At 39.5% G+C, this 12,536-nt stretch overlaps 1 protein-coding gene across 2 annotated transcripts in view; it reads left to right on the plus strand.

The window, feature by feature from the left end:
• Positions 1–12,536, plus strand: part of MIS18BP1 (MIS18 binding protein 1) — a 51,038-nt gene that overhangs the window by 36,709 nt on the left and 1,793 nt on the right. For both annotated transcript variants that reach the window (XM_004055122.5, XM_055361857.2), the window contains 3 exons: positions 351–511; positions 7,039–7,187; positions 11,399–11,486. In XM_004055122.5, coding sequence (XP_004055170.5) covers positions 351–511; positions 7,039–7,187; positions 11,399–11,486 — 398 coding nt within the window. The remainder of the gene's footprint in view (positions 1–350; positions 512–7,038; positions 7,188–11,398; positions 11,487–12,536) is intronic.

Below are 12,536 nucleotides of genomic sequence, written 5' to 3' on the forward strand. Positions count from 1 at the left end.
CACAAATCCCAGATCCCAGTGTAGAAATAATCATTTGTTCTATAGGAGACTTGTAAAATAACAGGCTAAGTTTTCTTTCTTTTTTTGCTTTATCTATATCTATTTTTTTAGAGATGGGGTCTCACTATATTGCCCAGGCAGGTCTTGAACTCCTGGGCTCAAGCATTCCTCCTGCCTTGGCCTCCCGAAGTGCTGGGGTTACAGGGATGAGCCACTGAGCCTGGCCAAGGCTGAGTTTTTTTTTTTTTTAACATGAATGCACAATTTAGACTTTGCAAAGGTTGTTAACTTTATAGAGCAGTTACTATAAATAACCAAATCCTTATCAAAATGGTTTGCTGACTCTTAAGGCAAGAGAGGTGATGCTGATCAGAAACAAACTATTAAGATAACTGCCAAAGTGGGAACTCTTAAAAGGAAGCAACAGATGAGGGAATTTCTGGAACAGTTGCCAAAAGATGACCATGATGATTTCTTCAGTACAACACCTTTACAGCATCAAAGAATACTGGTAAGAGGCATGAAATCATTGTTTTCCTTATCTGTATTGACTTTTGTATCTTTCATTTTTATGTATGGTAGTGTTCATCACTAATATTTAGGCCAAGGATCATCAGTAGCCTCCGTAGGCATGATCATAGTGTTATGGCAAACAGTGTGCTGATATATGCCATTCTTACTAGTTTCTAGAGTCTGCACTTCAGTTGGTTCAAAGGTAATGTTTGTAGAACGAAACGGTAAAGTAAACCTAGAATTAGGTGAAACGTATATATTTAAAGTTTAATATACTACCTAGCAAACTTTTTTTAAAGTTGATAAAAGATACTGTGTAGTAATTGAAAGGAGGGATTAAGTGATAGTAGCACAGTATTAAAAGATTTGAATGTATGAAAGAATTTTTGTCATATGAAGAGTAGACTAACTAAAAATTTCAGTGATTGGAGTAAAATATTCACAGCAAATACAACCAAGCTAGTAGTATCTGTGATATGAACAACTCATTCAAATGTTACTGGAATAACAAAAAGTACCAAGATCACAGGAAAAGTGTGAATAAGAAGAAATTCAAAAGGCTGAATAAACACTTGGGGAAGTGGTCATTTTAGTTAGTAATCCAAGAAAGTAAAGTAAATTATATATATGTACTTTCTGAATTATAGAATCTTTTTAAAAAATAAGTTAAAATATCCACTGCTAACAGAAGCAATGGTCTGTTATGATACTGATACAGTCATACATCAGTGGGCATACAAATTGAATTGTACCTTTTAGTAAGAAAGCATTATGGCAATATATTATAAAAGCCATAAAGATTTATTCTATTCTTGAGAGTTTATCCTAAGAAATCCAAAAGCCCAAAATCTTTGCAAGATACTTATTGCAGTTTTATCTTAATAGCAAAAAACTGGAAACAATCTGTATATCCAATAAAGATGTTTTTCATAAACACAGTGAAATACAATACAAATATTAAATGCACATTTAAGACTTTCTAGAATCTAAATATAAATGTTAAGAATATTAAGATTAGCTGAAGGACGGGTGCGGTGGCTCACACCTATAATCCCAGCACTTTGGGAGGCCGAGGCGGGCAGATCACGAGGTCAGGAGATCAAGACCATCCTGGCCAACACGGTGAAACCTCGTCTCTACTAAAAAGACAAAAAATTAGCTGGGCGTGGTGGCGGCCGCCTGTAGTCCCAGCTACTCGGGAGGCTGAGGCAGGAGAATGGCATGAACCCAGGAGGCAGAGCTTGCAGTGAGCTGAGATGGTGCCACAGCACTCCAGCCTGGGCCAGAGTGTGAGACTCCATCTCAAAAAAAAAAAAAAAAGATTAGCTGGGTGCAGTGGCTCACGCCTGTAATCCCAACACTTTGGGAGGCCGAGAAGAGTGGATCATGAGGTCAGGAGATCAAGACCGTTCTGGCCAACATGGTGAAACCCTGTCTCTACTAAAAATACAAAAATTAGACAGGTGTGGTGGCATGCACCTATAATCCCAGCTACTTGGGAGGCTGAGGCAGGAGAATCACTTGAACCCCATAGGCAGAGGTTGCAGCCACTGCACTCCAGCCTGGCGACAGAGCAAGACTCCATCTCAAAAAAAGAAAAAAAAATTATTAAGATTAAAGTAATGCAGAAATGTGTGGATAATAGACAATTGGACTATTGAGTATAAAAGTTCAAACAGTTGTGTTAGTGAGCTAGACATAAGGGTAATTTTTTCATCTACCAATTTCTTGTCATAAAATTATCTTCAATTTAAAAAGGCTACACAATGCTTTATAAAGTTTAGTAACATCATTAACTGGGCCCCCTTTTTGCTTACACTGATTATAGAGGGAAGTCTTTTAAGAGAGCCACCAGAGGCCCTGACAATGTTTTCTTCAAAATGCTATGGTCCACTAGGGGTTGTACCCTTTATCCCGCCATCATTTCAGGTTCTATATATGTATATTTTAGCCTAAATGCAATAGTAGCATCATAAAGAACAGAACTGCCAGGCATGGTGGCTCACGCCTGTAATCTCAGCACTTTGGGAGGCCAAGGTGGGCAGATCACCTGAGATCAGGAGTTTGAGACCAGTCTGGCCAACGTGGTGAAACCCCGTCTCTATTAAAAATACAAAAATTAGCTGGCATGGTGGTGGGCACCTGTAATCCCAGCTACTGAGGATGCTGAGGTGAGATAATCGCTTGAACCCAGGAGTGGGAGGTTGCAGTGAGCTGAGAAGGCACCATTGCACTCCAGCCTGGGCAACAAGAGCAAAACTCCATCTCAAAAAAAATAAAAATGTAAAGAACAGAACTAAAGTAGAAATAGACAGCAACAAATTATATCATTTTCTGTGACATAGTTTGAAGGGGTGGCCTGCCCCTCCACACCTGTGGGCATTTCTCGACAGGTAGGACAAGAGACTGGGAAAAGAAAGAGACACAGAGACAAAGTATAGAGAAACAAAAGTGGGCCCAGGGGACCAGCACTCAGCATACAAGGCCCCCTGCTGAGGCCCCTGCTGAGGCCCTGGTCTCTGAGTTCCCTCAGTATTTATTGATCATTATCTCTACCATCTCAGAGAGGGGGATGTGGCAGGACAATAGGGTAATAGTGGGGAGAGGGTCAGCAGGAAAACATGTAAACAAAGGTCTCTGTGTCATAAACAAGGTTAAGAAAAGGTGCTGTGCCTTGATGTGCACGTATAGTGCATTAAAGAGCAGTATTGCCACTAGCATGTCTCACCTCCAGCCTTAAGGCGGTTTTCTCCTATCTCAGTAAATAGAACATACAGTCGGGTTTTACACTGAGATATTCTATTGCCCAGGGAGGAGCAGGAGACAGATGCCTTCCTCTTATCTCAACTGCAAAGAGGCCTTCCTATTTTACTAATTCTCCTCAGCACAGACCGTTTATGGGTGTGGGGCTGGGGGACAGTAAGGTCTTTCCCTTCCCACGAGGCCATATCTCAGGCTATCACATGGGGAGAAACCTTGGACAATACCTGGTTTTCCTAGGCAGAGGTCCCTGTGGCCTTCTGCAGTGTATTGTGTCCCTGGGTACTTGAGATTAGAGAATGGTGATGACTTTTAACAAGCATACTGCCTTCAAGCACTTTTTTAGCAAAGCACATTCTGCATAGCCCTAAATCCATTAAACCTTGAGTCAACACAGCACATGTCTCTGTGAGCACAGGATTGGGGCTAAGGTTACAGATTAACAGCATCTCAAGGCAGAAGAATTTTTTAGTACAGAACAAAATGGAATCTCTTATGTCTACTTCTCTCTGCATAGACACAGTAACAGTCTGATCTCTCTTTCTTTTCCTCACAATGGTTAACACTGCTTGAGTTCCTACTAACGGCTAAGCATAATAGTAAGTGAATTAGAGTTTTGTTTTGTTCTGTTGATACGAAGGGTCAGATTTGTTTGTATATTGTCTATGGCTACTTTCATGCTACGGTGCAGAGTTGAGTAGTTAGGACAGAAACTGGACCACAAAACCTAAAATATTCCCTATCTGATTATTTACAGAAAACATTTGCTGACCTCTGGTCTACATAACCTTCAGAAATAGGTGTTATTATCTCTGTTTTACACAAGAGAAATTAAGTCTTTTAAAGGCTAAGGCTCTGTCCTTGTCCTTGTTCCTTGACCTTAAAATTTCTAACAGACATAGCCTAAACCTTTGCAACCAGCAGACCCCCATCATTCTTGTTTATCTTCTGTCAGGGAGAGCCTCAGCACCTTAGACCTATACAGTGTAGGATGAACCCCTCCTGTTACTGGCAGCAAATCCATACGGGTCTGCAGAAACCACAATTCTTACCTCCTCAGAAGAAACAATTCTGGCCGGGTATGGTGGCTTATGCCTGTAGTCCCAGCACTTTGGGAGGCCGAGGTAGGAGGATCCCTTGAGCCTAGGAGCTTAAGACCAGCCTGGGCAATATAGGGAGACTCCGTCTCCATTTTTTTTTTAATAATACTTATAAAAATTTTTTAAAGAGAGAATTTGACCAAGGAAACATAAGGCAGAAGGAGAAACTGAGGCAAGTTTTAGTGCAGGAATGAAAGTTTATTAAAACACTTTAAAGCAGGAAGCAAAGGAAAGAAAGTACTCTCAGAAGAGGGCCAAGCAGGTGACTTGAAGCATGGTTTAACTTTGTGACTTGGGGTTTTATATGTTGGCATGCTTCTGGGGGTCTTGTGTTCCTTCTCCCCTGATTCTAACCTTGGGGTGGGCTGTCTGCATGCCCAGTGGCGTGCTAACACTTGGGAGGGGAGCAAGTTACAGTGTGTTTACTGGATTTATACACAGGCTCACTTGAGGCTTTCTTCCCTTACCAGTCGGATGTCCTTAGGAGGTCATATACCAGTTAAACTCCTCCATTTTGCCTCTTAATGCACATGCTTGAGCCCACTTGCCCAGTTTCTGAGATCTTATGAGGAAGCTGCTGATCACCAATTTTAGGTGTTTCTGTTTATTGAGAGATTGCTTTTCTCTGGTGCTGGCTGCGATTAAGTATTATTTTAGAGACACAGTTAACAACCACCTGACCATCACAGGATGGTCGCCTAACAACATTCCTGGTGGGGGGTGGGGGGTGGGGGGTGGGGGGTGGGGAGGCCCTCTCATTCCTTGCTTATCCCTGACTAGTTACCTGCTATAACATTCCCACTTCCTCAAGTCACCAGTCAAGGTTAGCTATTTCCAGCTGGAGGAAGCTAACGGTGTTTATGGCCCAGGGGAGTTTAGGCTGAAGATGGCTTGTTTCCATTTAGTCAGTGGGATGGAGCTGGGAGGAATAGAAAAGATGGAGGAAGAGAGAGCGATTAGGGCCCATACACACATTAAGGTTACACACCTACACTGCAAACAAATGGTGCACTGCCTCCAAACAAATCCCCAGTTAAGAGGGCTGGGTAGAGTTCCAAACTCCTTGCCTCAGTTTCAAACGGCCCTCCCCAGGGGACTGAGTCCAATGTGAGCAAAGCCCTGAGGGTGCCACAAATACAAATGCATAAAAATGGCCAAATGGTGACACCAACAGCTAAGTCTAAACAGAGCAGAGCCCCAGCAACACCCTAAAAGAGGCAGAGGGAGGCTGGGTGCACATCAGCAGCTCACCTGGTTCCAACATTTGTCGACTTCTTCAAAATGTCACATTCTCTTTGTATCAGTGAAGCTTTGGAAGCAGCAGATGCTGTGACAGAAATAGAAAAGGAGGTTCTGCAAGACAAAGGCACCTTGGCTGCTGCTGGAAACTCCCCTAATGTTCTTTCTACAGGGTCAGCTAGCCATGAGCAGCTGGCACTCACAGGTGGCTCCATGGCCCTTTCCAACAGAAGATCAGATAGGTGTGTCTGGAGCCTCCTGTGAATACACAGGGCTCCCTGTATGGGCCACCAAAAATTGTAACCAGCAATAGGGGTCCAACTACTTGCCGCTTGTAAAAAGAAGCCAATATAACAAGAGCAAGGTGTGATAGAGTTTTATTATCTGTGCCAGCAAAGGGAAGTGTGGGTGAAGTTCCAAAAATTCCAGTCTTCAATTTGTGGAGAGAACATAGGAGTTTTTAAAGAGAGAATGGTTTGGAATGCAGGAGAGGAGGGGGTTAGGAGGTGTTAGGTGGCTCAATCTGCTCCAACAGCTTATCTTGAAATATTATTCCATTTGGTGAAGGGGCCAGCACCATCCTGGGCTCAACCAGGTTACAAATTAATTGTAGTAAATCTTGCAGTAAATTTCTAGATGGGAGTGAGTTTTGGCCTTGACTGGGGAGAGAATTCTGGAGGTATCCAGTTTGTGCCAGGATCCAGCCCCTGAAGCTTCTAAGGAAATACATGACCAGATAAATGAGCATGGTGTGCACTTAAAAAGCGTCTAGGTAAATATATGTGCATAAGGCATGGGAGCATAGAATGGGTAAAGAAACGGAGGTTCACATTTTGAGGCTGTATTTCAAGATGAATGGAAACACATGTAGTTTATCTCAAAGTTATATCTTAAAATTGGGGAGAAAGGAAGAAAAAAGTTTTAAAACATGGTTTGAAGCCACGCTACTCGACAGGCTGAATAAAGAGGGTGACAAATCCAGTTTCTCAGAAACATTTAATAGAGACTTGTGAGCAGAAGCCATCTCTTGGGTGGCCTCAAGATGGTGGATTTGGGCACTGTTATCCCCCTAGACCCAGGGTTTATATACCATAGGGAATTTGCCTAAGGGCTGGATTTATGGTACGTATGTGTTTACGATAACACCAAGGTTGTTTTGACCTAAGGACAAGATTTCCAGTAAGTACATGGAGGTAGAAATCTTAGAGGCATTTCCAGATCCAGGTTTAATCAGAAGTCAGCATGGTGAATTAGCATCTAAAATGGAGTTCCTCTAGCCTCTCCTCCTCTACGTACTACTGTTTTTAATTATCTAACTTGGAAAGTTATAAGGAGAACCAACTTATCAGTCCTCCAAAACTATTTTGTGATAATGAGAAAATACCTTTTATGGGGTGCCTGCTGATAATAAATACTTGTTTTCTAGTTGCCAAGTTTCCAGGACAGTGAAGATGATGATGATATTCTGCCAAATATGGACAAAAATCCAACAACTCCATCATCAGTTATCTTTCCATTGGTAAAAACTCCTCAATGTCAGCATGTCAGTCCTGGCATGCTAGGTTCTATAAATAGGTAAATATTCATGCATATGATATGTTAATTCTCTGCATCAGAGTAGTGAGGAACATTTAAACATTTCATGAGGACCATAGATGCCAGTAATGGGAAGAGTCATTATTTTAAAAATCAAGAATGTATAGTTTCTAGAAGTTAAGGATGGACAAGTTCATCAAATCGGGGTGCTATTCAATAAATAGCATTGTGATATAACCCACATTTACTTCTGGATCAATTCGAAATGGATCAAGGTTTTACTTGTAAAAAACTTAAAAAAAAAAAAACTAAAGAAACCTTGGAGAATTATTTTATAATACCAGATTAGTGATGGTCTTTCTAACTATAATATAAAACCTACAAGCCATTAATGAAAAGATGAATAAAGTCAACTGTGTAAAAATGTTTAACAAATTTTACCTGGTACCAACCACTACAAACAAAAGACAACCTGAGAAAAGAATATATGCAACTTGTCACAGGCAAAAGGCTAATTTCCGTAATATATACAGCACTCCTACAAATTAACAAGGAATGCATTGTTAATTTTTGTACATTGCTAGTGAGAAGGTAAATTAGTGCGATCTTTGCAGCAACAATTTGTAAGTATCAAAATTATAAATGCACATGCCCTTTGACTTAGGAATTTTACTTATAGAATTGTGAATGTACAGCTTATTCATTGTAGCATTGTTTAAATGGCAGTACCTCAAAAATCTATCAGTAGGGACTAATTAAATGAACTCTGGTCCATTATATAGTCATAGAAATTAATGAAGAGCCAGGCACAGTGGCTGAAGCCTGTAATCCCAGCACTTTGGGAGGCTGAGGTGGGAGGATCACCTGAGCCCAGGAGTTCAAGACCAGCATGGGCAACATAGGAAGACCCCATTTCTACAAAAAAACCCCAAAAATGTTAGCAGGATGCAGTGGGGCAAGCCTGTGGCCCTAGCTACTAGGGAGGCTGATGTAGAAGGATTGCTTGAGTCCCAGAGGTGTAGGCTGCAGTGAGCTGTGATTGCAACAATTGCACTCCATCCTGGGCAACAGAGTGAGATCCTGTCTCAAAAAAAAAAGCAATTAATGAAGATATTTTTTATTGCTATTATGATAAAATGCCTAAGATAGATTAAATGAAACAAAGGTAGATGCAGTGAATAATATACTGCTGTTTGTGTAAATAGAATCTATATGTATGTATGCATATATGTATATACTTGTGTGTGTGTGTGTGTGTGTATAATTGCTTTTATTAGATTAAGTCTTTCTAAAAGGACGCATAAGAAACCAAAACATTGGTGATCCTTAGGGAGAACTAAGGTAGCTGGAGGAAGGAGAAGGGGGCTTTTGAATTTTGAACCATGTGAATACAAGAACAGTTTGAAACATATAAATAAATAAAATTAAGAAAAAAGTAGGGGTGACTAACAATAAAATGTCACCAAAAAAAGATGGAAAATAGTAAGAATGAGGCCTGAAAATAGGCTATTCCATTTGGCAAGTAAGAGGCCATTGCTGATCTTAGAGCAATTTCCACAGAATGAGAGGCAGAAGCAAGATAATAATGACTGAGAAAAAAACTATTCAGTACTCTCAGGAAGCTTGCTAAATTGCTAAAATTTTAATTTGCACTTATTGGATAAAAATATAATTTTCCTAGGCATCTAAAAATTATTTTTAGTATTTAGTGCAGGGGAAAGCATACTGAGAATACTATTTTGGACAAATTTTTTGATAAGCACTTTGACCAGTTCATCAAAAGCCTTAAAATATTCATCCGTGGCTGGGCGCGGTAGCTCACACCTGTAATCCCGGCACTTTGGGAGGCTGAGGCCGACGGATCACAAGGTCAGAAGTTCGAGACCAGTCTGGCCAACATAGTGAAACCCCATCTCTACTAAAAATACAAAAAATTAGCCGGATGTGGTGGTGTGTGTCTGTAATCCTAGCTACTCAGAAGGCTGAGGCAGGAGAATCACCTGAACCCGGGAGGCGGAGGTTGCAGTGAGCCGAGATCACGCCATTGCACTCCAGCCCGGGTGACAGTGCGAGATTCCGTCTCCAAAAAAAAAAAAACAACTTCATCCTTTTGGCTGTTGAATTTTATTAGACACTTTAAGGAAATATGAGATTTGGAACAAAGATGTTCATCATAAAACATAATACTGAAAGTTTGAGAATGACCAAAACATCCAAAAATAAGGAAAGTTATAAATTAAGATTTATCCATATAATGGAATATGAAACAAATCATGTCTTCAAGAATTTAATGACAGAAAAATGTCCAGTGGATAGTAGTTTTCAAAACTAGGAAAACTACATTCAGCATGATCCCAATTTTATGTAACAAATTCGTAAGGAAGGAAATTTCTTAACTTACACATCACCAGCCATTCTTTCTAGGTTGTAGAATGACACCAGTGTGGGTTGTGGGTTTTTGTTTTTTGTTTTGGGGGATATTTTCTGTCCATTTACATCACTTTTACAATTAAAGAAACACGATAGATTCACTTATGTTATGAATCTATATTGTCTGAAACTTTTTTCTTAAAAAAATGATTTTCTTAGGCTTCTTCACTCTCTTTGACTTTACTAGCTCTAGTAATTGATGTACTTTTCATAACAGTTTTAAGTAATCAAACAGTTATATCACTTCAGAAGTGAAAAACTTTGTCTTCAAAGACATCTCTTTGACAATAGACTTACCAGTTGCTGATCCTGAACAACTGGCTAGGCCTGTTCATTTGTTTTTTGTTTGTTTTTGAGATGGAGTTGCTCAGGTTGGAGAGCAGTGGTGCAATCTCGGCTCACTACCACCTCCGTCTACCGGGTTCAAGCAATTCTCATGCCTCAGCCTCCCAAGTAGCAGGGATTACAGGCGCATACCACCGTGCCCGGCTAATTTTTGTATTTTTAGCAGAGATGGGGTTTCACCATGTTGGCCAGGCTGGTCTTGAACTCCTGACTTCAGGTAATCCACCAGCCTCAGCCTCCCAAAGTGCTGGGATCACACCTGTTCATTTGTTAAGCAATTTGCTAAAAACTGACGAGGTTTATTCATTGCTATACAGCAGTGTTTGATTCAGATAAATATCTTAATAGAGTCACATTTCTTCATGTCATGCCTTTAAGGTTGTTCCCAAATAGTCATAAAGAACAGAGGATACTCAGGTATGTAAGATCTTAGAGCCAAGAGAAAGTATGGAAGTGGATGTTCAGCTGGTATTTACTGTCATAAGTGGGATTAGGAATTGTGGGTTTAGGGAATTAAAAACAACCAACAATTCTACTTGGCTTTTAATCTCTTCAGTTATGAGTCAAGCATATTTGCTTGTAAGGGAAGAGATAAGGTAAAGGAAATGAAATAAAAAAAATCTGGTGGTTGGTATGGGGAATTCAAGAAAGATACAATTTTGTAGAAATAAAAGGCTTGATGAGCTGGATTAGAAACCCAGCACAGTTGGAAAAATTGACAGTTTTCAATCACCAGGCATATCTTTAAAGTGAATAAACTGAGATTCAATTAGGATAGGGAAGGAAGTGAACAGGAGAGATAATGGTATAGCAAAAGGGAGTCCAAGGAGAAGAAGTCTCAGTGAGAGTTTTGGAAAACCAAGAGAGGCAGCAAGATACCGGAAAGAGCGTAGACGGTACAATGAACGGTAAGCAAAGCATAATTTCCCAAAATAGTCTTGATCAGTATTTCCTTTAAAATGTTTGATTTAAGCATTTTGTCCATCTCCATAGGCACATTTTATTGTCCCCTTTAAAATACAGAATGTACTTTTTAAAGATGGAAATACATTTGAGGTCAGGCGTGGTGGCTCATGCCTGTCATCCCAACACTTTGGGAGGCCCAGGAGGGCAGATTGCTTGATGAGGTCAGTAGTTTGAAACCAGCCTGGGCAATATGGTGAAACCCTGTCTCTTAAGAAAAATACAACGATTAGCCAGGCATGATGGCACGTGCCTGTAGTCCAAGCTACTTGGGAGGCTGAGTTGGGAGGATCACTTGAGCCCAGAAGGTTGAGGCTGCAGTGAGCCATTATCATGTTACTGCACTCCAGCCTGGGCGACAGAGTGAGACCCTGTTTCAAAAAAAGAAATACATTTGAAATTAATTTAGGCAATTGTTGTTCAACCTGTGGTTAAAAGTATGACAGTTAACTTAAAATTATTAAGTTGACTTAAAAATATTGTTGACTTAAAATTATTTCGTATTCAAACAGGAATGACTGTGATAAATATGTTTTTCGTATGCAAAAATATCATAAAAGTAATGGTGGTATTGTCTGGGGCAACATCAAGAAAAAATTAGTAAGTATTTTTCTTTATCCAACACATATCTATGAAATAACTTTAATATGTGATAAACTGTGGTAGTTGTAAGTCATGTAACAGTCCCTGTCCCTGAGGTGATTATAATGTAACAAGTTACAATAATGAAGCCATGAATGAGGTAAGCACATAAGTACTGTAGGATTACAGATGGCATCGCATTGACTGAAACATTGGAGCAAGGGGAAAATGGATGAAAACTTTGATTTTTGGGAAATGAAGGGTGGGAAAAATATACACAGGTCTGGGAAGGATATTTCAGGCAAAACACAAAAACAATCCTGTTCAAGGATTGAAGAATAATTCGGACTGAGCCACAATTCTCATAAAGTAAGAAATTTCATCAAATTCTATGTAGCTTTAAAATGGCTTCAGGTGTTTTTCAGATTTAGCTACTTAATTTTATTTTTTTACTTTTTTTTTTTTTACATTCTAACATTTAAAATCCAACTACAGAAAAATTTTTTAACTGAAAGATGCCTTAATAGAATGATCTATATCCCTTAGAGAAAAGATTAGGACAGTCCTTTATCCCCTTGAATTACTTTTTAAATTTTTAATTTTCTGATTTTAATTGCAATAACTGATTATCATATATAAGTACTAGGATTCTGGAAAAAGTATTTCATCTCAAATTTCCTCTAAGTAGCTAATCTTCAAGAATGGTAACTTATGGGAACCCCCTTGAGTCCCTTGCTTTATGACACTGAGCAAGTTACTTGAGCTTTCTAATACCATTTTATTCATGTGTGGTATGACAATGGGGATCATGATTATATTGATTTCTGTTACCAAATGATTTTGAGGTCTAAATGATATAATGTAGTGTTTTACCTCATCTCGGAAAAAAATACATTTATATCACAGTCTGTGAGCATGAATTTGTATCTCAAAAATTTCTTAAAACAGTACTTACTCTTTGTATAGGGGCTACTATATTTTCTGTTCTGTTACTTTTTATTTTTAAAAGATTTTTAAGGATTGCCAGCCATGGCCAATAGTTTGATAAGCATTGTAATGTGTGTGAGC

Source organism: Gorilla gorilla, chromosome 15, assembly GCF_029281585.2.
Source record: "Gorilla gorilla gorilla isolate KB3781 chromosome 15, NHGRI_mGorGor1-v2.1_pri, whole genome shotgun sequence".
NCBI classification, from domain to species: domain Eukaryota; kingdom Metazoa; phylum Chordata; class Mammalia; order Primates; family Hominidae; genus Gorilla; species Gorilla gorilla.